Source organism: Pelophylax lessonae, assembly GCF_965119305.1.
Source record: "Pelophylax lessonae genome assembly, chromosome: 6".
Taxonomy (NCBI): Eukaryota; Metazoa; Chordata; class Amphibia; order Anura; family Ranidae; genus Pelophylax; species Pelophylax lessonae.
The window spans coordinates 306387084-306413723 of record NC_138773.1 but is presented as its reverse complement, the minus strand read 5'-3'; the positions used below and the strand labels follow the sequence as shown (position 1 = coordinate 306413723).

General features: G+C 44.7%; 1 protein-coding gene across 3 annotated transcripts in view; it reads left to right on the top strand.

Annotated features, from left to right (window-relative positions):
* Window positions 1-1959: 1959 nt before the first annotated feature.
* Window positions 1960-26640, top strand: part of NHEJ1 (non-homologous end joining factor 1) — a 269454-nt gene continuing 244773 nt past the window's right edge. Inside the window, exons 1-3 of one of the 3 annotated variants that reach the window (XM_082260111.1) lie at window positions 1960-2018; window positions 9435-9631; window positions 15504-15713. In XM_082260111.1, coding sequence (XP_082116237.1) covers window positions 9446-9631; window positions 15504-15713 — 396 coding nt within the window. In that variant the 5' untranslated portion in view covers window positions 1960-2018; window positions 9435-9445. Of the gene's footprint in view, window positions 2019-2254; window positions 2385-9434; window positions 9632-15503; window positions 15714-26640 lie in introns of those variants that run through there. The other 2 variants (XM_082260112.1, XM_082260113.1) reach the window with 2 other exon arrangements.

Genomic DNA, 26640 nt, shown 5'->3' with positions numbered 1-26640 from the left:
ACGACACATCTAACTATATGCTACGTGCTTCTGAGGGTTTTATGAAATGGAGTTAGAAAGTTAGCCATTATATTATACAAAATGGAGAAGCACACTCCTTCATCCGCCTATTGAGGACCCCGGACATACATGATGCTGAACTTCATAGTTAGCTGTTTCAGTTTGTTCTATTTTTTTTTTTTTGACCCCTTGGGCCATTGAGCCAGGGTCCCACAGAGGAACCTCAACCTCACACATCCCTTGGGCCAACGGGCCAGGATCTTGTGGATTACAAATATTGTCTGGAAGGACTTTAGGAACTCTAAATGGGTGGCCATCACAGTTATGGGCGGTGCATCCCGGAAGTTTGGTGAGGGGGGGGTGCTCTGTAAGACCCCTTACAATTTCCTGACTCTGCAGGATTGCAGGCCACTCAGGCTCCAGTGGTTTGCCCTGTTTCCAGAAAGGAAGAGTATTGTGAGAGACAGCAGGACAATGCTGTAGTAATCCTCTTCCAGGAATCTGCCTAGGTAGCCAGTAGTAGGGCCCAGATTCCCCGGGAGGGGGGAAGATTGGACCCAGCGTGTCAAGAACTGGATAGCAGAGGAGTCAGGGAACGGATTGAGAAGGTCGCCCTTGTAAAGGAGGGTCTTCTCACTCAGCAGTCAGATAGTTAGTCTTGTAAAGAATGCCGCACTCTGCGATTGCATGTGGTGCAGAGCCATCACATGGCGCACTGTGCCATTGCATGCCGTAATGTGCCATCACATGCGGTAATGTGCCATTGCATGCTGTACAGTGCCATCATATGCCGTACAGAGCCATCCCATGCTGTACTATGTCATTGCATGCCGTACAGTGCCATCATATGCCATACAGTGCCATCGCCTGCCATACAGAGCCATCCCATGCTGTACTGTGCCAATCCATGCTGTACAGAGCCATCGCATGCCGTACAGTGCCATCATATGCCGTACAGTGCCATCATATGCCATACAGAGCCATCCCATGCTGTACTGTGCCATTCCATGCTGTACAGAGCCATCGCATGCTGTACAGTGCCATCACATGCCTTACAGTGCCATCACATGCCGTACAGTGCCATCGCATCAAAAACTTTAGCACACCGTCCGTGGACCAGATTGTCTCTATGGTCCTGGGAGGCCATGACATCACTTCCGGTTTTGGCAAATTTAAACATTGCCATTTTTCTTCTTGGAAAGCAGAGATCAGCTTTTTTTTTATATCATGCTTTCCAGGATAAAAGAGAGATTTGGGGTCTGTCTCCAGATGTCTCCATAAAGAGGACCTGTCATGCCTTATTTCTATCACAAGGTATGCTTACATTTCTTGTGATATGAATAAAAGTGATAAAAAAATAAAAATTAAAAGGGCAGTGTAAAAAAAAAAAATGAATGAATAGAAATAATAATTAAAAACATTTTTTAAATGTGCGCACATAAGCGAACACCTACGTAGGTGGCGCTCGCATACATAAACGGTGTTCACACCACACAAATAAGGTATCGCTGCGAACATTATAGCGAGAACAATAATTCTAGCACTAGACCTCCTCTGTAACTCTAAATTGGTAACCTGTAAACATTTTTAAAGTGCACAAATATGCGCGATTTTAAAGGGTGACATGTTAGGTATTTATTTGATGTAACATCACCTTTTATATTTTACCAAAAAATGGGGGTTATATATTCTGTGTTTTTTGCCATTAAAATTCAATAAAGTACATTTAAAAAAAAAAATTAGCAAAAAAAAATCCACCATTTTATTCTCTAGGGCCCCTTATTTAATAATATATATAATGTTTGGGGGTTCTGAATTCCCTAGCAAATAAATTATGATTTTTACATGCAGGAGAGAAATGCCAGAAGATAAAAACAAAAGCTGTAATGTGTAAAATTGACGCTAGATGGTACTGTTTCCATAGACACAATGCAAATCATCTGTGCCTAGGAACGTTTGTTTGGGCAGTGTTTTCCGAGGGAAGGTTGTGAGTGTGGGACTGGTTGGCAGCAGGTAAGGTGAGTGTGATTGGTGGGGGTAAAGTTTGTTCTGATTTCCCCTCTGACATTCCCTGGGGCTCCTTCTGCTGCTTTCTCATTCCTCCTATAGAATCTTATATTGTGATCTGGGGAAGGTCTGTCATTGTCTTCATACATATCATTGTGTACACAGGGCAGGGGTAACCCATAGCAACCTGTGATAGACCAATGGGGGGATCAATCGTCTATCCATGTCTGAGGATCCGCTCACTTTTATTATTATTAGTTTTATTATCTGTTTTTTTTTTTATACAATGTTTTTGTCTGTTTCTATATCCTCCAAACAGATTCCGGCCGGTGTGACTACAGTAAGAAAGCTGCCAGTGACCCCTGTGATCTGCTGGTGTCATCGGTGTGTGCTCAAAATAGGGGGGGGAGGGGTAATATCGCTAAGTTTGGACCGTACACTATAAGACCTTTAATAAATATCTACAAAACAACATAAAAACTTCCTAATACACCAATTTATTTATTTAAAAGAAAACCCTTCATTCACACTTGTGCGATTTGTCATGCGACTTTGGACATCAAGGTCACATGACAAGTCGCACCGTATTCTTCTGAATGGCACCCGTTCAAATCAGTGCGGCTTTGAAAAGGTGCCGGTGCGACTTTGGTGCGACTTTGATCCATAGAATGTAAAGTCGGATCAAAATCATATTCCAAAGTCGCACTGGAAATGGTTCTACTTTGGAGATTCGAAATGTGAATGGAGCCTAAATCTGACCTCCGAGATTCTCTTCAACTGATAGTAAAGTTTTTTCATTTAACCACTTCTGGACCAGAAGATTTTCCCCCTTAACCACTTAAGCCCCGGAAGATTTTACCCCCTTCCTAAAACAGGGGGTATTTTGCGATTCGGCACTGGATGACTTTAACGGACAATTGCACGGTCGTGCGACGCTGTTCCTAAACAAATTTGACGTCCTTTTTTTCCCACAAACAGAGCTTTCTTTTGGTGGTATTTGATAACCTGTGCGATTTTTTGATCATGCGCTACAAACAAAAAAAGCATAAATTTTGCAAAAATAACAATATTTTTCTCATTTTTTATATGAAATTCCCAAAAAAAAATGTAAAAATCAAATTTTTTGTACATTTTTGGCCAATTTGTTTTATGCTACCTATGTTTGGTAAAAAAAAAATCGCAAAAAGCGTATTTTGATTGGTTTGTGCAAAAGTTATTGCGTTTACTAACTAAGGGAAAGATTTTTTGTCATTTTTGTTGTTTTTTTTTTTAACGCGTAATGGCGGCGATCTGCGATTTTTTTTTTTTTTTTTTTTTTTTTTTTTTTTTTTTGCGGGACTGCGACATTGCGGCGGACAGATCGGACCCTTGACTGACATTTTTGACACTTTTGGCGTTACCAGTGACATTACTGCAGTAATCAGTGCTATACATATGCACTGTTACTGTAAAATGACACTGGTAGTGAAGGGGTTAACTTTATTTGAGAGGGAGGGGCTGTGTGTGTCCCTAGGGGCGTGATTCTAACTGTGATTGGCTGTGGCTTGAAGTGTAGGAACAATGATCAACGGTCCTACATAGTAGAACCGTATGATTACTGTTTCTACACAGGGGAGAATGACAGGCGGCTTGTTTACATTAGCCGCCTGCCTTTCTCCCGCTGTCACAGAGGTTCGTGAGTGAGCGGCGGACATCAGGTCCGCCACTCACAAGCGTGTGTGTGTCCCTAGGGGCGTGATTTTAACTGTGATTGGCTGTGGCTTGATTTAGGTTTTGATTTTGGTGTAGGAACAGTGATCAACGGTCCTACATAGTAGGACCGTATGATCATTGTTCCTACACAGGGGAGAATGACAAGCGGCTTTGTTTACACTAGCCGCCATCGGGTACGCCGCTCACACGCGCGGAGGGGTCCGTGACCGCGCGGGAGCGCGCCCGCTCCCCAGAGCCTCACAGTACGTCACTTTGCCTGTGAGGGGCTGACCGCCGTAGTATATGTACTTGCGGCGGTCGGCAAGTGGTTAATGACCAGGCCATTTTTTTGCGATTCGGCACTGCGTAAATTTAATGGACAATTGCGCGGTCGTGCGACGCTGTACCCAAACAAAATTGATGTCCTTTTTTTTTTTCCCACAAACAGAGCTTTCTTTAGGTGGTATTTGATCACCTGTGCCATTTCTATTTTTTTGCGCTATAAACAAAAAAAGAGCGAAAAATTCTGAAAAAATCTGCTATATGACATTCTCAAAAATTCTCAAAAAAAAAAAAAGTAAAAATCTAAATGTTTTAACATTTTAGGCCAATTTGTTTTCTGCTACATATTTTTGGTAAAAAAAAAAAAATCTCAATAAGTGTATTTTGATTGGTTTGCGCAAAATTTATTGCGTCTACAAACTACTTTTACTATTTATGTCATTTTTATTGTTTTTTTTTTTTAATAGTAATGGCGGTGATCTGCAATTTTTTTTTTTTTTTGCGAGACTGCGACATTGCGGCGGACAGATCGGACCCCTAACTGACATTTTTGACACTTTTGGGGGGACCAGTGACATTACTACAGTAATCAGAGCTAAAAATATGCACTGTTACTGTAATAATGACACTGGCAGGGAAGGGGTTAACCCCGTGGGTGATCAAGGGGTTAAATGTGAGCCTAGGGGAGTGATTCTAACTGGGGGGGGCGTGGCTTCTGAGATGACCATAGAGACATGTGATTCTATATAGAAGGATCACAGGAGCTCTATGACCATTCCAGAGAAAAGAACAGTCGGCTGTGTTTACAACAGCTGCCCGTTCTTCTCTCTCAGCAGGGAGCAATCGCGAGTTTCAGGTGGAAATCAGAGCCGCCTGACACAGGCATCGGCTTACCTGCTGACGAGCGGGGGCCAGAGCGTGCCGCTGGCGGGGCGCGCTCGCCTACTAGACTCCCGAGAGCGATTGCCGTACATGTACGGCGATTCCCCCAAGGAGCGGCTGCCTGCCGCAGTACATGCGGCGGGCGGTCGTAAAGTGGTTAAACATAACAAACATATCCACTTACCTCCTGTGTGCAGTTGGTTTTGCACAGAGCAGCCTGGAGCCTCCTCATCTTGGGTTCCCCGCCGGTGCTCCTGGCCCCTCCCTACTGCCCCCATAGCAAGCAGCCTGCTATGGGGCACCTTAGCCAAGCTGCTGCTCTGTGTGTCCATTTGTCCATTTAGATATGGAGCGGTGCCTCAGCCCACCTCCTCTCTTTCCTCATTAGCTCACTGACTTTGATTGACAGCAGCGGGAGCCAATGAGGAGGGAGAGTCCTGGACAGCCAAGTCTTTCGTGCAGCATTGCTGGATCGAGATGGGGGCTCAGGTAAGTATTAGGGGGGCTGCTGCACACAGAAGGTTTTTTTTCCTAATGTAAAGAATGCATTAAGTTGAAAAAGTCCTTAAAGCGGAGTTCCACCTAAAACCAAAAAAAATACATAAAAATACCCCCGGGACAGTCAGGGTTAGTACATTCCACAATGGATAGCCTCTGAACTGTCCCGGGTTGCTCTTACCTTTTAGAAGAAATACTTACCTTGAAAATGTCTTCTCCCGCGCTGCCATCTCAGGTGTGGGCAGCTTGAAGCCAGCGCAATCCTCTTCTGCGTCCTCTTCGTTCCCACGATGCACTGCACCGGCCCCGCCGTCACTTGGGGGGCTTCACCGTCATCCCTGCACAGCTTCTTAGCATTCTAATCCAGTGCATTTGCTGCTCAGTGATTGCAGTATTCTAGTCTGCATCTCCCCAAGGTAATACTGAAAATCTGGCCTGTTAGTTTACACTGAGGACCGGAGTTGAGAAACACTGCTCTAGTGGACCCTTTTGCAATATGCACTCCTTGACATTCCTTGTGCCTAAGGCTCCTTTCACACACTCCGTCTGTTGGACGAAGTCTGTTTTTCTCAGTGGGGGATCGATCCGCCAATCCCCCGCTGTGCAGGAGGATGACAACTGTTTCTCCGCGCTGTGTGTGGAGACACAGCTGTCAGTTCCCCATGCATCTCTATGGGGGAAATCGGATGGGAACGGACAGTTGGTCCGTTCTCATCCGATCCACTGGACGGATGGAAAATAGGGTTTCCATCCGTCCAGATTTGACGGATCGGATCGGGTGTCAGCAGACATGTCTCCGCTGACATCCGATGCCCCATAGGGATGCATGGGGGGGTCATTCAGATCCGCCAAAAAAACGAACAGGCCGATCTGAACGGTCCGCAAGTGTGAAAGGGGCCTAAGGGTCCTTTCACACGAACGATCCAATCAGATCCGTCTGTCAGTTTTTTAGGCGGATCTGATCGATCCTCCATGCATCCCTATGGGGCAGCGAATGTCAGTGGAGACATGTCCGCTGACACCCGCTGCCATCCGCATCTGATCCTGTCCGTGAAATCTGGATGGATGGAAACCCTATTTTCAATCCGTCCTGGGGATCGGATCGGATGAGAGCGGACAAGCGGTCTATTCTTATCCGATTCCCCCATAGAGAGCAGTGGGGCTCTGACCAGTGCTGTATTTTGGCCTAGGCCAACAAGGACCAGGCCTAGGGCGGCACTTTGCAGGGGGGCAGCAAAAAAGCCACCCCCCATCCACCTGAGACTCTATTGGCCACTGGTTGCTAAAGTCGCTTCTCTCACCCCCCCTCTCTCTCTCTCTTACTCACTCCCCCCTCTCTCTCTCTCACACACCCCTCTCTCTCTCCCCCCTCTCACCCTCCCTCCCTCTCTCTCTCACTCACCCCCCTTTGTCTCTCTCTCTCACCCCTCCCCTCTCTCTCACCCCTCCCCTCTCTCTCTCACCCCTCCCCTCTCTCACCCCTCCCCTCCCCTCTCTCTCTCTCTCTCTCTCTCACCCCTCCCCCCCTCTCTCTCTCTCACCCCACTCTCTCTCTCACCCCACTCTCTCTCTCACCCCACTCTCTCTCTCATCCCCCCTCTCTCTCTCTCCCATTCCCCCTCTCTCACCCCCTCTCTCATCCCCCCTCTCTCTCTCATCCTCTCTCTTTCTCTCCCCCCCTCTTTTTTCTCTCTTTCTTTCTCACCCCTCTCACCCCCCTCTCTCCCTCCCTCTCTCACCCACCCTCTCTCTCTCACCCCCCCCTCTCCCTCCCTCACCCACCATCTCTCTCTCTTCCACTCCCTCTCACCCCCCCTCTCGTGAGATCTCAGGGGTTCATGCTGGGACATGTAGTCCTTCAATTTTGAAAGGGAGTCACATCCGTTAAAAAGGAAGGAGTGGGGCAAATCTACATAGGAGGGGGCGGGGGGGGGGGGGTGCCCAGTTTTAGTCTTGCCTAGGGCAGCACAAAACCAAAATACACCACTGGCTCTGACACCTCCCTCTTCGCACACAGTGCAGAGACAGAGCTGTCATCTGCCTGCTCAGCGGGGAACGGCGGATCGATCCCCACTGAGCAGAGAACGGTCCGCACCGGACAGTGAACCGTGTGAAAGGAGCCTTACTGCATTTTCTTGTACTGTTCTGGAAAAACTAAAAAAACAAATTGTTTGTGAAACAAATTAGACAGAAGCCAGTGCTTCAAGGCAGATGTGCTGACCACTGAGCCAGCAGACAGAATCATATGATATGAGAATAGAAAGAGAAAGATAACCGCGCTAAAGTAGGCAAATAATATAACAAAAAGCAGCGACTTCAAGTGTGACCACACCCTCAAATAATGTATAGAAAAAATAAGCCGCGCTGCGTGATATGGGTAAACAAAATAAATGTCCAAACAAAATCAATGTCCCAAATATCAACTTGAATGACGCTGAAAACAGAGAACACACTCCACGGTCTCTTTAAGAAATGCGCTTACCAAATAGCCACTAAAAATCGCAAGATTCATGTGCTGAGATGTTGTCACAGATCTGGGAGATTGGAGTTGTCAGAGTCCTCAGCGAATTGTGTGAATAATATATATGAAAGAGAAAAAAACTTGCATAGTGTGATACTGTAAATATAATGATAGGTTATATTAGATTCCACCACCAATAGGAATCCCTATCAATTGTGCAGCAGCTCACCAAATGGATATGTTTACAATCAGTGAATATCCCAGTGTCAAAAGAAATGAGATGTGGAAAAGAGCCACCACCAATTGCGAAGCCTCTTACCAAAATTAGATTAAAATGAGCAGATAGGTCAATCCAAATAGCCAAGAAGCCAGGAACGTCACTCAAAAAGCACTACAAGCCTCTTACCAGACTATACATATTCTGTGCAGTATAATCTCTATTGGCGCCTTCCCATCATAGGTACAGCTCCAGGGCCAACGGCATCAATGATGTTTGCTGTGAAACTCAGTACCAGAATATAGTGTACCAGCCCGAGTAAAGAGAGAGCGCCAATAGTGTAATACAATCTTGACTGGTTTATTAAATTAAAATAAAGACACTTACAAAACAAAGTGGATAAAATCGCGAAGGATGGAAAGCCGCCGGCCGGACGGCAAGGCACATCCGCTCCTAGGATAACTTCCGGGATGACGTCAGCACGCCGCGACCTGACGGCGTTTCGTCCAAGAAGACGTTATCAAAGGTACGGATGGCGTGCTGACGCCATCTCTTATAGGAAAAACTAATTGCAATACCCGGAAGTGTTTGAACAGTTCCGCCCTGAAGCTGTGAACCGGACATCCAGTGACCGGAACCAGGGTAAATCTATCCCACCATTTTAATTAAGGGCACATATCAATTTCACTCACCCAAAATGTCCCATAATAAGGGCAAACACATTTAAATGTATAACGGGCATATTGGCACAGCCGATGTGAAATTGAAAAATTATAAGAACCATAAATGTAACCAAATTTAAAATATAGGAGCAAATGTGGGCATTGTATATGACAGCGTCATCTAGTGCTCAGATAAAGGTCATTAGGGGCAAAGCGGCACTAAGACCACAAAAAAGCCAATTGACCATATAAAATATAATTACAGGTCAAACTACAGCGGAATGAGTTCAAACTCTAACCGGAGATCAACATCACAAATATATGACCACATAATTAGATGTTACAAATACATTAGGAGGCTAATCAAAAAAGCTAAACACTTTCATTTCAATCAGCAGTATGAACAATATCCCCAATATATAAATAACCATAATTTATAATCTTACCACACAACAAAGTGTGATATGAGGCTGCAGTCCTCCATGATTCTGAATCTGCCCTGGATTTTAAAAAACTGATAAAGGTAAATGTTTGACTTTTTAGCAGCGTTACAAAATGTTTCTATTGGTTATCCGATCACACAGGAATAAGCATGGTCCTGTAATTGTATTCATGGTTTGGAATCGTCTGTATGATTTACTCCACCCAACGTACTTCTAAGATAAATGTTTGCATTATGTTATTGAACACATTCATTAGCTGTACTCACGTGTCTGCATTTCCATTCTCACAGAGTATCCGACTATGGCGGTGTCACCGGACATGGACGCCCTCCTCCTCCCTCTGCCATGGAAGACTCTGCAGATTGCTGAGTGCACTTTCTTATGTAAAGTCCATTTCACGGACTCTGCCTACTGCTTGCTGATGTCCGACCTCAGCAGTGTCTGGTGTGAGGAGGTGGGAGCTGATGTCATACAGGAAAGGTCAAAGGTCAGTAAAGTTACCTGGTTCAGCAAAAAACTTTCCAGTACACATAGGGGGATCACTAAGCCCCCCCGGTCACACCGGTGCGACTTGTCATGCAATTTGACAGATTAAAATCACACCCTATAGTTCGCATTGGAGACGGCCCAATCGGTTCGACTCTGACTCCATCGGAGTTGCACTACTTTTTTAAAAGTAGTTCCTGCACAAGTTCCGGTGCGTCACACAGATGTCTTCCAAGTCGCACCTGAAATGCTACTTTGAAATTGTGCTACTTCAAGTGAAGTATGAAAAGAGATTCTCAGTGAGTATTCTCTAACATTTGTGCCACATCCCTTTAGTGAAAATACAATCAAGGAATTCCCCTAAGGGTTTCGGACTTTTTAGGGACTATTCGAGTATAAAAATAATTTTGTAAAAAATATTTTTTTATTATCACATATTGATAAAAACATGTAACAAGATATTTGTACAAAAAAAAACAGATTGTGCAGCAAACAAAAATCAACATTACATCAATACAAGAAAAGTGCATCTATGGTATAGCGTCACAGTCCCCAACGCGTTTCAAAGCTATGAATGCTTCTTTTTAACCACTTAAGCCCCGGAAGATTTTACCCCCATTCCGACCAGGGGGTATTTTGCGATTCGGCACTGCGTGAATTTAACGCACAATTGCGCGGTCGTGCGACGCTGTACCTAAACGAATTTGACGTCCTTTTTTTCCCACAAACAGAGCTTTCTTTTGGTGGTATTTGATCACCTGTGCGATTTTTTGATCACGCGCTATAAACAAAAAAAGAGCGTCAATTTTGCAAAAATAGCAATATTTTTCACATTTTTTTATATGAAATTCCCCCAAAAAAAAATGTAAAAATCAAAATTTTTAAAAATTTTCGGCCAATTTATTTTATGCTACCTATGTTTGGTAAAAAAAATCGCAAAAAGCGTATTTTGATTGGTTTGCGCAAAAGTTATCGCGTTTACTAACAAAGGGAAAGATTTTTGTCATTTTTGTTGTTTTTTTTTTTAACGCGTAATGGCGGCGATCTGCGATTTTTTTTGCGGTACTGCGACATTGCGGCGGACAGATCGGACCCTTGACTGACATTTTTGACACTTTTGGGGTTACCAGTGACATTTCTACAGTAATCAGTGCTATATATATGCACTGTTACTGTAAAAATACACTGGTAGTGAAGGGGTTAACTTTATTTGGAAGGGAGGGGCTGTGTGTGTCCCTAGGGGCGTGGTTTCTACTGTGATTGGCTGTGGCTCTAGCTGTAAAGACACTGATCAACGGATCTACATACCAGATCCGTTTTATCAGTGTCTTTGCAGCGAAGAGAATGACAGGCAGTTTGTTTACACAAGCTGCCTGACATTCTCCCTCTCCCCCGCCGATCGCCGAGTGACCGGCGGACATCGGGTCCGCTGGTCACACGCGCGGGGGGGTCCGTGACCACGCGGGAGCGGGAGCGCGCCCCGGGGGGCGCGCGCTCGCTCCCTAGACCCTCACAAGCAAGCAACGTAGCCCTACGTTAGTTTGCCTGTGAGGGGCTGACCGCCGACGTAGATAGTCGTGCGGCGGTCGGCAAGTGGTTAAGGGGTATATAACATAGTTACATAGTAGTTGAGGTTGAATAAAGACAATAGTCCATCTAGTTCAACCTGTGTAGGTGTGTGTGGCTGTAATTATCTCTCATACTCCTGAATGTTCTGATTCTTGAGATGTACGTCTAAGAGTCTATTGAAAGCCACCATACTTCCCGCAGAAACCACCTCTTGTGGTAGAGAATTCCACAATCTTGTAGCCCTAACAATAAAGAACCCCCTGCGTTGCCTGAGGTTAAAACGCTTCTCCTCTAATCGCATTGTATGCCCTTGAGTCCTCATGCAATCCTTTCGACTGAATAGCTTTTTTTCTATGCTGAGATCCCCATTGAGATATTTATAAATTGCTATCATGTCCCCTCTCAGGCGTCTCTTCTCCAGGGAGAATAAATCAAGCGATTGCAGACGCTCTTCATAATTAAGGTCCTCCAATCCCCTAATCAGTTTAGTTGCCCTTCTCTGGACTCTCTCCAGCTCCAACACATCCCTCCTGAGGACTGGCGACCAGAACTGGACAGAATACTCCAGATGTGGTCGGACCAGAGTTTTATAAAGTGGAAGGATTATAGTCTTATCTCTGGAATACATCCCTTTCTTTATGCATGCTAATATTCTGCTGGCTTTGGCAGCTGCCGCTTGACATTGCATGCTGTTGCCTAATCTATCATCAACCAAGACTCCCAGATCTTTCTCCATTTTTGATTACTCCAAAGGTTTCCCTCCTAAAGTGTATTGTGCTTTTATGTTTTTAGTCCCCAAGTGCAAAACCTTACACTTCTCCACGTTAAACCTCATTTGCCATGTCGTTGCCCACTCCGTTATTTTGTCCAGGTCATCCTGTAGGATATCTGCTTCATGCTGTGCAATTATTGCCCTGCCCAATTTTGTGTCATCTAATCCTCTAGAATATAGATATGAAAATCAGTTTATAAATCACAATATTATTTGAATATCATAAAATTGTATTGTTAAATCCAAGACTTACATAATCTGTATTGATAGCACATTTACGATTGCTGTACAAAGATTAAAAACCACTTGTCCCACATCCTCTACTGGTCCAGTCTGCATCAAATGGTTGGTTTGTTTATTGCTTTTGAGCTCCCGATTCAAAGTATAGATGGAACACGCAGGCCCTGGGCACAGTGGTAACTGAAGCCAAAAGAGTTGGACTCAAAATATAATATATAGTTTCTACCAGATGGTTTCTTGCTTGTTGAATACATATATATCATTTGTAAGGCAGAAAGATAAGCCAGATCCTTTTAGGGGGTATGTATTCTCGAGAGGATATGGAATACACCCTTGGGGTTATACATTGTATTACATCAAATATGGGGAGAGAAGATCTCAGGCAGATGAATATCAATGAGCCCTATTTGTTAGTATATAGAACTATGAGAACATACTGAGTTTTAGATGCATTTTAGCCCAAAAGTGCATCAGGTAACAGACTGTGGGGAATGTATTACTATAGATGTTACTTTATCTTCAGTCTAATAATGGGGCTGGTTCCTACTGTCTATCGATATTGGGCCAAATATGTCAAGGACTGTGCATCAGTCTGTATACACTGCTCACATGAAAGGCACAAATGAGGCCCATATTAACCACTTTACCGCTGAGTACCGTAGTACTACTGCGGCAAAGTGGCTAGTTATCGCCTGACGACGTACGTCGTCAGACACTCCCCTTTTGGGCGGCGCTCGCGCGCCGCCGGAGGCTCGCTCCCGCTGTTTTCAGTCACAGCGGGAGTCGGGCCAGGGGAGGAGCAGCGGCGATCGCCTCTGCTCTTCCCCGATCGTCGGGGATCTAGTGTGGAGATCCGCCTGCTTGTGTAAACACAAGCGGGCGGATCTCCCAAGTGAGAGGCAGGGTCAGATTGCAGGGTTCAGCATAGCTGAACCCTGGATCTGTCCTTGTGTCACACAGTCACCCCCCCCCCCACACGTCAGTAAGCACCACGCATACATTAACCCCTCCCTCTCCAATAAAATTAACCCCTTCCCTGCCAGTGTCATTTTTACAGTAACAGTGCATATATATAGCACTGATTACTGCAGTAATGTCACTGGTACCCCCAAAAGTGTCAAAAATGTCAGTCAAGGGTCCGATCTGTCCGCCGCAATGTCGCAGTCCCGCAAAAAAAAACGCAGATCGCCGCCATTACGCGTTAAAAAAAAAAAACACCAAAAATGACAGAAATCTTTCCCTTTGTTAGTAAACGCAATAACTTTTGCGCAAACCAATCAAAATACGCTTATTGTGAATTTTTTTATTAAACATAGGTAGCAGAAAACAAATTGGCCAAAAATGTAAAAAAATTTTGATTTTTACATTTTTTTGGGGGGAATTTCATATAAAAAAATGTGAAAAATATTGTTGTTTTTTCAAAATTTACTCTTTTTTTTTTTTTTGTTTATAGCGCAAAAAGTAAAAATCGCACAGGTGATCAAATACCACCAAAAGAAAGCTCTGTTTGTGGGGAAAAAAGGACGTAAATTTCGTTTGGGTACGGCGTCGCACAACCGCGCAATTGTCAGTTAAAGTCGCACAGCGCCGAATCGCAAAAAGTGGCCTGGACGTAAGACAGCAAAATGCTCTAGTGGTAAAGTGGTTAAGGGTTATCCACATAGATAAATCTAATGTCTCATTATGCCATTAGTGAAAGCCTAAGAGTGTTTACCTTAGTATATCTTTTCACCACATCTCTGAATGCGACTGGTCTTTAGGAGAGCATGGGAAAACTACTTACTCTTTGTCTGTTTGAATGTTAGATGTGATCACGAAAAACACATACAGCTGAATCTCCCAGCTGTGTGTGATAAGACCATTACCAGCCACAGAGTCCATAAAGTATTATATGTTGTATCTTGATGCATTATACCCTTTTCTCACTCTGCAGCAGTGATAATTTCGTCGACTAAAACCGACTAAATGTTTTCGTCGACTAAATTAACACAATTTTAGTCGACTAAAACTAAAACAATTCAGATGACTAAAATACGACTAAAACTAAAATGGCATTTTAGTCAAAAGACTATAACTAAAACTAAATCGAAATTTTCTGCCAAAATTAACACTGGTGCATGCTCAAAGCATAAATAATAACATATTAGATTTTTCACTCCAGGACCAGCAGTAGTATATAATGAGTTTGGAAATTGTAGAGAAATGCTTAAATAATGCATTACAAATTACAATTGAACTACACCCATTCGATTATAGATGACTAAAATCAGTTTTAGTCGACTAAAATGTAGGACGTTTTAGTCGACTAAAATGTAGGACGTTTTAGTCGACTAAAATGTACTGGACGTTTTAGTCGACTAAAATGTACTGGACGTTTTAGTCGACTAAAATGTACTGGAGTTTTAGTCGACTAAATACGACTAAAACTAAAACACTTGCAGAAGACTAAAATGGGACTAAAACTAAAATGCCATTTTAGTCCTAAGACTAAGACTAAAACTAAATTGAAATTTTCTGCCAAAATTAACACTGCTCTGCAGAGCTCAGTGAGGAGAGTTATGAGAGCTAATTGGAGGGGAGGGACACACCCCTCTTTGCACAGGAACAGAGCTGAGGCTGTCAATCACAGGTTGCGTGTTGGAGGTCCCTTCCCGTCACCTTTTTTCTCTTGGGGTCAGGAAAACTTGTCAGAAGTGACTTACGCTGATGGAAGAGGAAGGAGGCGGCAGAGAGAAATTACACTTAGTGCCTTGACTTGAGACAAGCACACACTATAGAGGGATATGCTTTGTTGATTTTTCATGCCTGGGGTTTACATGATTATTATTTTTACCATTATTTTTACCTGAACCCAGTCTCGATCCAATCCAAAAATGTGCACGGGAGCAGCAGCTCTCTCAGCTCTCTTTCTCTCTCTGTCCTCATCGACCAGAGAGGTAGCAGCAGGCACCGTTGGTTCCTGCTGCTGTAAATCACAGCCAGTGAGGAGAGACAGAGGGGTGGGGCTGAGCCACACTCTGTATGTCAATGAACACACAGTATCGGCTCGGGAGCGAGCATATAAGAGTGCCCCCATAGCACTCAGCAAGAGGGAGGGGCCAGAAGCACCAATGGGGGACCCAAGAAGAGGAGGATCTGGGCTGCTCTTTGCAAAACTATTACACAGAGCAGGGGTAAGTATAACATGTTTGTTATTTCCAAAAAATAAAAAAATCTCTTTTTAAACACTTTATGTTCAGTGGTAGATTTGTGACCAATTCTCAGCATGTCCTTCTCCATGTTTTCTTTGCAGGAACTCAATAAAAGGCTGAAGGCTCCAATCTCTTCTTTCCTTTCCCACCTGTCTCGGCTCCTCCTTCCCTTGCTGGATTCCAGGGATGATGGACACGGCCGGTTTTCTTGTCAGCAGACAGAGAATATACTGAAGCTGCAGGTGAAGAGCCAGTTGTCTGGCCTTCCTTTTTATTGGGAGTTCCACTGTAAGGAGGCCAGCGTCAGCAAGGTGAGTCTTCTACTGCTGAAAAGAAAATCTAAAGGTAAATTGATATTAAAGCGGACCTGAAATCTGAAAAAAGACAAGCGGGGGGCAAAGGACTAGTCACCAGTATTGCTGGTAGTCTCCCTGTAGCTGATCTTTTTTTCCCTATTACTGAATTACCATGTCGCTGTGTCTCTTTGTACAGATGGTCATTTTAGTAGAGGCAGGGCTTTGCTTATTCTTGTCAAAGCTGCCCCCTGTTGACTGGTGGGGGGATAATCAAAAGGCAACTTGAGAAGTGGAGAGCACAAGTCTACATAATGAATAAAACTGAAGCAGGGAGATCCTTGCACTATGGATCCTCAGGTACAGCTTCCTCTCCAGCAAGGAGAACAGTGACCAGCACAGTATCACCAAATCTCACTCCAAATCTGATGAGACTAGCAGTCAGAGGCAGCGATACATTTGATGATCTCACACTTCACATACACAGTTCAGAGTCTCAAGACAGGGGAGTGCCCAGGCGCAGGAAGTTCACAGCTAATTTTACGGGTAATTAAAGCAGAAAGGCAAATCTTTCAGGGTACAACTTGGACACAGTTGGCATTTCTAGATGTTTCCTATAAAATAGCAGCCCTTTAGTTTGTGGATTTGGGTCTACATTATTTTTTTTACATGCAACGCTTCTAATAAAGTGTAGCAGGCCAGTTCCTTAGTGAGGTATCAGTTCTAATTGAAGAATATAGATGGACCTGTTATTTTTGCTTAGGTCACACATGGGGAGATTTACTAAAAGTGGAGCATGCAAAATCTGGTGCAGCTCTGCGAAGAAACCAATCAGCTTCAAGGTTTTATTGTCAATACTTAACTACTTGCCTTCTGTGCACTTATACCCCCTTCCCATCCAGACCAATTTTTAGCTTTCAGCGCTCTCACACTTTGAATGACAATTGCGCGGTCATGCTACACTGTACCCATATGAAATTTTTATCATTTTTTTCACACAAATAGAGCTTTATTTTGGTGGTATTTAATAATCTCTGGGTTTTTTATTTTTTACAAAAAAAAAGAAAAAAGACAGAAAATTTTGAAAAAAAAAGTTTCTTATTTTCTGCGAGTAAATTTTGAAAATAAATACATTTTTCGCCTTCACTGATGTGCACTGATGAGGCGGCACTGATGGGCACTGATAGGCTGCACTGATGAGGTGGCACTTATGGGCACTGATGAGGTGGCACTGATGAGGAGGTACTAATATGCCGCACTGATGAGCACTGATAGGCGGCACTGCTGGGCACTGAGAGGTGGCACTGAAGGGCGGCACTGATGGGCACTGACGGGCGGCACTGATGGGCACTGACGGGCGGCACTGATGGGCACTGACGGGCGGCACTGATGGGCACTGACGGGCGGCACTGATGGGCACTGACGGGCGGCACTGATAAGCACTGACGGGCGGCACTGATGGGCACTGACGGGCGGCACTGATGGGCACTGGCGGGCGGCACTGATGAGCACTGGCGGGCGGCACTGATGAGCACTGGCGGGTGGCACTGATTGACACTGGCGGGTGGCACTGATGAGCACTGATGGGCGGCACTGATGAGCACTGATGGGCAGCACCATCAGTGCCCACAATCAGTGCCCATAGTGCTGCCAGTCAGTGCTCATCAGTGCCTAGATGAGCAGGCACTGATGGGCACTGACTGGCAGCACTATGGTCACTGATTGTGTGCACTGATGGGGGGCACTGATGGCGGGCAATGTGGGCATTGATGGTGGGCAGTTAGTGTGTTTTGGTGTACCTTGTGTAATCAGGGCACTGGTGATCAGTGCCCTGATTACTTTTTTCTTTGTCCCCGACGGCTGATCGGCTCTCTCCTTCCTCACACTGCAGTCTCCGTGTGAGGAAGGAGCACTGGCGATGAGTGATCATCTCATATGTTTACATATGAGATCATCTCTCATTGGACGGTCCGATCACGTGGTGAATGGCCGCTGTGATTGGCCATTCACCACGATCTGTGATTGGCTGTGTCCAAGGGACACGGCCGACACAGATTTTCCCTGATGCGCGCTCGCGGGAGCGCGCGGGGAGACTGTTTCTAGGAGGCCATTTAAAAACGGCCTCCCGAAAATGTGAGTCCGCGCTGCAGCCGTACTTCGGCTATAGCGCGGATGGGAGGAGGTTAAAGTGGTTGCAAAGCCTCATGTTTTTTTACCTTAATGCATTCTATGCATTAACTACTTAACTACTAGCTTCCATAACCTCTGTATTTTTTTAAACTGCCAGTGGTCCTCTTTCTTATAAGGGTGGTCCCAGCTGCGGATTTGCCGCGGGATCATCCTTGCGGTGCAGGAAGTCGAGTGAGGGCAAGATGGCCCCCACTCGACTCTATGGCCTTGGAGGACCAGAGCAACGTCAAACGTCGTCTCCTAGCAGCGCATTTAACCGCTTTACCTCTAGCCACTGTGCTGCTACTGCGGCACAGTGGCTCGTTATCGTCTAGCGATGTAGACCTACGTCGCTAGACTCCTCCCCTGTAGGCGGCACTCGTGCGCCGCCGGAGGCGCGCTCCCGCTGTTTTCATTCACAGCGGGAGTCGGGCCAGGGGAGGAGCGGCGGCGATCGCCGCCGCTCTGCCCCGATCGTCGGGGAATCCAGTTTGGAGATCCGCCCGCCTGTGTAAACAGAGCGGGCGGATCTCCTCAGTGACAGGGAGTGACAGATTGGAGTGTTCAGCATAGCTGAACATTCGATCTGTCCCTGGCTCACTCAGTCACCTCCCCCCCCCCCCCCCCACACGTCAGTAAGCACCAGGAATACATTAACCCCTCCCTTTCCAATAAAATTAACCCCTTCCCTGCCAGTGTCATTTTTACAGTAACAGTGCATATATATATAGCACTGATTACTGTAGTAATGTCACTGGTACCCCCAAAAGTGTCAAAAATGTCAGTCAAGGGTCCGATCTGTTCGCCGCAATGTCGCAGTCCCGCAAAAAAAAAAATCGCAGATCGCCGCCATTACTCGTTAAAAAAGAACCCACCAAAAATGACAAAAATCTTTCCCTTAGTTAGTAAACGCAATAACTTTTGCGCAAACCAATCAAAATACGCTTATTGCGATTTTTTTTTTTTTTACCAAACATAGGTAGCAGAAAATAAATTGGCTAAAAATTTAAAAAAAAATTGGTTTTTACATCTTTTTTGGGGGGAATTTCATATAAAAAAATGTTAAAAATATTGTTATTTTTTCAAAATAAACGCTCTTAACCGCTCTCCACTATCTATAGTACCCTGCTCCCCAGTGTGCACTCGGGGCTGGAGGTTCTGCAGGCCTTCTGGGTGGCAGAGGCTCCCGGCCTTGATGCGGAGGCCTGGGAGGACGTCTGGGATTACCCATTCCGTCACCTGGTGGCCGCCAGGGACCGCCTTGTGCAGTTTAAAATCCTTCATCGGTTTCATCTAACCCCGACTCGACTGCACAGGGCCTTCCCTGATACGCCTGCGGTCTGCTGGCGCTGCGGAGCGCCGGACGCCGCGTATACACACATGGTTTGGCATTGCCCACCCCTGGTGGAGTACTGGACCCAGATTCTGGACTTTGTTGCTCGAGTGACCACCATCCGCGTGCCTCTAAAGCTGGAGTATTGTATTCTGGGGCTTGTGAATGATCTGGCCCACTCTGTAGCGTCTCGCACTCTTTTAGGACTTCTGTTGTTCTACGCTAGGAAAATGGTGGTTCTCCACTGGCGGAAGCCTGCTGCACCCACCGTTTCCTCGTGGAAATCTCTTGTGAACTCAGTAATCCCACTTTACAAAGCAACCTATGCTAACAGGGGTTGCCCGCAAAAATTCTCAAAGGTGTGGGACATTTGGTTGGAGTCTGATGATACTACCAATGATGCGGGGGGCCCTGCTGTGTCGACTTAGGACCCCTAATTGTATTTGCTATTGCTAATTATTTCCCCTACATGCAGTGGACTCTGTTCAGATCTTCTTCTCCATTGGACTGATGGACCTTCACGCAGTGAACGGATTGCTCCTGTCACCGGGATCCTTGTGCGTTGAACACCCTTATGAAGTAGCAGTTGGGTGCAGCCTTGTCTGGGGTTGTTTTTGCCTTTTGTTGCTGTGTATTTTATTTTATTTTATTTTGTTCTTTTTTGTTTTGTTGTTGAGCCAGGGACTGCCCAATGGCTATGTTTTTGTATGTTGTTCTTTTTGAAACAAATAAAAAGAATTTTCAAAAAAAAAAAAAAATAAACGCTCTTTTTTTTGTTTATAGCGCAAAAAGTAAAAATCGCACAGGTAATCAAACACCACCAAAAGAAAGCTCTGTTTGTGGGAAAAAAAGGACGTAAATTTCGTTTGGGTACGGCATTGCATGACCGCGCAATTGTCAGTTAAAGTCGCACAGCGCCGAATCGCAAAAAGTGGCCCAGACGTAAGACAGCAAAATCCTCCAGTGGTAAAGTGGTTAAAGAGCCCATTTTTTTTCATCATGAAAAAAAAAAAAATCACTTTTTTTTTTTTTTTCTTTTTTAGTGTAGATGTGAGGTTTTTTTGACCCCAGATCTCACATTAAAGAGGCCCTGTCATGTTTATTTCTATTACAAGGGATGTTTACATTCCTTGTAATTGTAATAAAAATTATCAAATTAAAAAAAAAAAAAAATAGATAAAATAAATAGGGAAAAAAAAAATTAAAGCGCCCTGTCCCTGTTAGCTCGCACGCAGAAGCGAACACATACGCAAGTCCCACCCACATATGTAAACCGTGTTTAAACCAGGTATCGCCGCGATTGTTAGAGCGAGCTGGTAACCTGTAGAAATTTTTAAAGTGTCCACTATGGGTATTTTTAAGTACCAATGTTTGTCGCCATTCCACGAGCGTGCGCAATTTTGAAGCATGACATGTTGGTTGGCGGTTTCTCCGTTAGCGGCGGAAACGTCCGGGAAGCAGCACGGGGGGGGGGGGGGGGGGCGACCTCTTATAAAAGTGATCCAGTGGGGAATCCGCCGCTGGGTCCACATTTATGTGAACGCGGACCACCCGCTGTTTAAACATATGTCCGGGTTTTGGCAGCTATCTGCTGCCATAACCCTGGTATTTAACGTCAAAGTAGCGACGTGAGTACACGGTGGGCGGTCCAGAAGTGGTTGAGGAGGGGTGGGCACACCCGTACCTAATCAATTCATTCTTATGTGCGCTCCTATTAGGGGGCTCCTTAAATTTAGAGTTAGGACCACAGTATATACAGAGGTCTGTTGGCATGGGCACTGCGACTTACATATATATTTGCATTTGCAAACTAAACCCTCTGCTTTTAACGTAAACTGTTAGACAGGAAAATTTGGTTGTTTTAGAGGCTGGATGGAAGGTGTGCTGGAAAATCCTTTGTTTGTTTATCATATAACAAGAGCCTGCAATCCTGCCCAGAAGCAGTGAGATGCCTGAGCCATATTTCAGCTGATATTGCTGACATCCTACTAAGATGCTAGTCTTCTGGTAATCTCTGGCTCCATTACCATCTGAATCACAGTTATGGAACAAGTGTGCAGCAAATGTTTGACCTACATATTTATTTCAGGTGAGTGATTCAGAAAGTATTGAAATCACAGGATCAGCCTGACAAACCTGGCAGCTATCATTTTCTGAAGGCAACCAGCAAACCCAAATCTTCTTTCTTCGAAGGAAGTTGTTGTATGACAATTAAACACAAGATGGCGCTGTGTATCAAGTAAACCTCCGCTTTATTCAAGATGATTTTGTAATGTACAGTAGCTGGGGTGAGTCAGAGAGGGTTCAACATATAAAATATTATCTGAGTGAATCCGATATGAAACAATGTATTATATGACCTGTTTAATATGTTTTTCTACTTTCAAAGAAAAGGTCAGTTGCTTTGTTAAAAGTATTGGGACGCCTGCCTTTACACGCACATGAACTTTAATGGCATTCCAATCTTAGTCCGTAGGGTTCAATATTGAGTTGGCCCACCCTTTGCAGCTATAACAGCTTCAACTCTTCTGGGAAGGCTGTCCACAAGGTTTAGGAGTGTGTCTATGGGAATGTTTGACCATTCTTCCAGGAAGCGCATTTTTGAGTTCAGGCACTGATGTTGGACAAAAAGGCCTGGCTTGCCGTCTCTGCTCTAATTCATCCCAAAGGTGTTCTATCGGGTTGAGGTCAGGACTCTGTGCAGGCCAGTCAAGTTCCTCCACCCCAAACTCTCTCAGTCGTGTCTTTATGGACCTTGCTTTGGTCCAAATCATTTGTTGGAGGGGGGATTATGATGTGGGGTTGTTTTTCAGGGGTTGGGCTTGGTCCCTATTGTTCCAGTGAAGGGAACTCTTAAGGCGTCAGCATACCAAGACATTTTGGACAATTTCCTGCTCCCAACTTTGTAGGAACAGTTTGGGGATGGCTCCTTCCTGTTCTAACATGACTGCGCACCAGTGCACAAAGCAAGGCAATAATAAGGCAAAGCAATATTTTTTTTTATTGGGAATGTTTTATAGCAGAAAGTAAATAATATTGTTTTTTTTTTCTTCAAAATTGTGGCTCTTTTTTTAATTATAGCGCAAAAAATAAAAATCGCACAGGTGATCAAATACCACCATAAGAAAGATCTATTTGTGGGAAAAAAAGACATCGATTTTATTTGGGTACAACATCACATAACCGGGCAATTGTCAGTTAAAGCAACGCAGTGCCGTATTGCAAAAAATGGCCTGGTCATTAAGGGGTAAAACCTTCCAGAGCTGAAGTGGTTAATAAAACCACCCTAATGATTTGGAGTCCATTTTTTTTATTTTAAATGTTTTTTTATATGTTTATAAACGAATATTTTTTATTAAAAAATAAATACCGGATGCACACATGATGCAGGTATTATGGAATCCTCTGGGTTTTGGAAGGGGAGAAGAAGCTAAGCTTCCCTTTAGGCTTTCGCTCTTCAATTAAGGGTCGGTGCACACTTCCGTGACTTAAGATCGGACTTTTGAGACCCCAAGTCGCTTGACTTCTTAGTCCCATGTTTGTCAATAAGCACTGTCTTAATTAGCATTACTGAAGTCACTCAGACTTCAGAAAAGGTTCCTGTACTACTTGGAGCCTTTCAAAGTCACACAGCAAGTCGTGCCAGTGTGAACAGAGCCTTAGGCTCCATGTACACGGGACGCTGAAAATGGCCGTTTAGGAGCAGTTGGGCGTTTTTTTCAGAAGCCCCTGAACCCATCTACATTTTATCTTATCTGTCCATATACACAGGGTCGTTTACAGTCATTTGCAGGCAGTTGCATTCAGGGACTGTTTTTAGAACGCAATTATTTGCGTTCGAACGTGTGTTTCCCGGCGTTTCAAACGCACAAACGCGTCCGAACGTGTCTAAACGCGTCCGAACGCGTCTGAACGCGATGACCCGCGTTTAACGTTCGCGTTTTTCCATTTTAAAGGGGAATAATTTTTTTGACCTCTAGGAACGCTTCTAAACGCAAACGCCCGCAAACGCTGCTAAAACGCCCGCTAAACGCGGGTACAAACGCGACTGAACGGACGTTTCAAACGTCCTAAAAATTCCAGAATTCAAAGGGACTTTTAACAACGTCCCGTGTACATGGAGCCTTAGTGCCGGTTCACACTTCTGCGATGCTGGAAAGCTGCAAATATGCGTGTTCCCAATTCGCATCCACACCCCTGGCAGTTCACACTGCCATATGCGATATGCTGGGGGTGTCAATTAAAGGTTAACGACACCCCCAGATCAGATCGCATATCGCAGTGGAATCTGACAGTTTGCACATCAATCAGATCGCACTAGTGTGAACCACCATGCAATCCGATTCTGGTGCGGATCAAAAAAAGGGTCCTGTGCGAGTTGGGTGCAGTTGCGGTGCAAATTCGGCCATACAAACTGTATGGCTGAATTTGCACCGCACAGAGATTGCATGTAATTTTAGGAGCAGTGCGCTCCGAATTACATGCGATCTCTGTGATCGCACAAATGTGAACCAGCACTAAAGGTGTGTAGGGAGATAACACTGCCATTCCATTTTGGGCTTTTTCAGTAAAGCCGATGAGCCAAGATTTCCTGCTCCCAGTCTGGACGTGATGATAGAAAATATTCATATGCAATACTTCATTTGTACCTAACAAAATTAAAATTTTTTAAGATGTTAAAGGAAAACTCCACTTTTGTGGGGAAAAAAAATTATCAAATAAAGAAAAAACATTTAGCTTATACAATTGTGACACAAATCATATTGTAATTGAATGTTATTAAAAAGTACCTTTCCTTTTCAATCTGCAGCTGTTGTAATTTTCTAAAAATGCAATGCAATATGGCCGCCTGGAGGTGTTCTGTACACAGAATGTATACCGACCACACACCCAGAAACGTCATTTCCTGCTTGTGTGATTGGCTCACCAATTTTCCCAGAAGTCTGCACTAAGATACAAGTCAGATTTCTGGCATCCCCTGCAACAAAAATGTCATTTTTGGTGAGATACTCCCAATAGGAACATGTCTAAAGGGATGCAGGCCAGGCAGATTTCCTCTTTCGAGCTCTGCAGCTGCCACAGCTGATAGATAATTATGAAACCACTCCCATTAGACCCACTCAGCACAGAGGAACAAACAATGATTTCTTCAGAATAACAAAAGTTAGGAATCTGCAACAAAGTCTGGTAAAATCTCTGCAATGTACAGAGATCACCCAGAGGGGAATGTTTTTTTTTTCCCAACAAAAGTGGTGTTACGCTTTAAATTCTTTTCTTTTAAATTACAATAAAAAAAAAGTAAATATATAGAATAGTTAACGTGGTTCTAAAGGCAGAAGGTTTTTTACACTTTGCATTTTCTGCATTAGGGTAAAAACCGTCCACTGTTTCTGCATCCCCCTCCCCTAAGCACTTACCAGCCATGACTCCTAGCACTATCTCCGCCAGCAGCTTACTCTACTCTCTCTCTTCCTGCGTTTATGGGCTTGGCTGAGAACAGTGGGTTCCATTGACTCCTGCTGCTGTCATTCAAATCCAGTGAGGAGGGAGCGGAGTGCAGGGCTGAGCCGTGCTGTGTGTGTCAGTGGATGTACACAGCCTGGCTCAGGATCGAGCTTGCATGAGTGCCCTCATAGCAACTCTAGAAGAGGAGCCTAGAGCATCAGTGGGGGACCCCAGAAAAGTAGGTTCAGGGCTGCTCTATACAATACTATTGCACGAAGCAGGAAAGTATACCACGTTTGTTATTTTAATTTAAAAATGTAACTTTAAAATCACTTTACCGTAAATAGTGGGCTTTCCGGACCACTAAGCCCCGGTTCACACTAGGGCGACCTGTGAGGCGACCTAGTCGCCTCACAGGTCGCCGTAGGTCGCCTCCCATAGGGAAGCCGCGGACCCGTTCTAATAGGAGCGACACAAGTCGCTCCGACTTAGAAAAAGGGTCCGGAGCTTCTTTGGGGCGACCAGGAGGCGACCGCCATAGACTTCAATGCTATGAAGTCCGTGGCGGCCGCTCCGAGGTCGCGGCGCGCTGCTCGCCTGCATGTGAACGGGGGCTGAGAGTCTGAGATTGAAGCACCACATGGAAATTATTCATTAAAATATCGATTTATTCCATAATAATACTTTATCACAGCCAACGCGCTTTGGGAGTCAGAGTCAGCACTCCATTCATCAGGGATTGGAGGGAGAGATCATATATACTGGACAGAATTAAAAGTATTTGGGTTTTAAACCAGGCAAGCATTGAAGCACAGAGTCTGTCAGCAGCTGGTTTAGGCAGCCTCTGACACTCACCAAACACTTTCAATGGTAGAATTAAAAGACCAAAAGGGAGCAAATAAGAGACATTCATTGTTGTGATTTGTGTATTTAGTAATTTCTCAGGACACGCTGCAAAACATTTTTTCTCTATTGTCCATTGACAGACGCAGCTCTCCTTGCTTCATAACGATTGGGTTATGCGCCCTCTTCAGGAGTAGATTAGGCAGTGCAGAAACTCAAAAGCTTTTACCAGACACACCCCTTAGGGGCTGTCCCTAACGACATAGCCCCGGGCACAGAGTGCTCACAAAGCAGTTTCTTGCTGCCTAGTGTAGGAGTAGGACCTAGGCCCCCTGCTGGGACTTCGATCTCGGTTTTTGTTTCTTTGAAAATTTTATGAGGTTGATCTAATAGCATCCTCGGATGCCTCCTTTGGCCGCTAAGTTTTGCAGGCTGCTGTTTAAAAGAGACTTGGTTTCTTTCTCGTTATAGGTTTTGACTTGTCTTGTGGGTAAGCTCCTGTTGGTACTGGTGAGCTTTTACTGCCCAGTTGGCTACGTTTTTTTGGCCCTGGACTTACGTTAACAGTTTGATTGCGTTTTTCCCACCCCTCATGCCTATACTGCTTTGGGACGTCCCAATCATTATGAAGCAAGGGGAGCTGCGCCTGTCAATGGATGATGGAGAAAATTTGATTTTTTTGTAAGAACTTACTTAGCTTTTCTCTGAAGTCCATTGACAGACGCAGCACCCGCCCCTTTATTATGGGGATGGTTGTGTTTTTCACTGCTTGCTACGAAACTGCTTTGTGAGCACTCTGTGCCCGGGGTTATGTCTTTAGGGACAGCCCCTATGGGTATCTCTGGTAAAAGTTTTTGAGTTTTTGCACTGCCTAGTCTACTCCTGAAGAGGGCGTATAACCCAATCGTTATAAAGCAAGGAGAGCTGCGTCTGACAATGGATGATAGAAAAAATTTGATTTTTTGTAAGAACTTACCGTAAAATCCTTTTCTCTGAAGTCCATTGACAGACGCAGCACCTGCCCCTCTATTATGGGGATGGTTGTGTTTTTCACTGCTTGCTACGAAACTGCTTTGTGAGCACTCTGTGGCCGGGGTTATGTCGTTAGAAACAGCCCCTATGGGTGTGTCTGGTAAAAGCTTTTGAGTTTTTGCA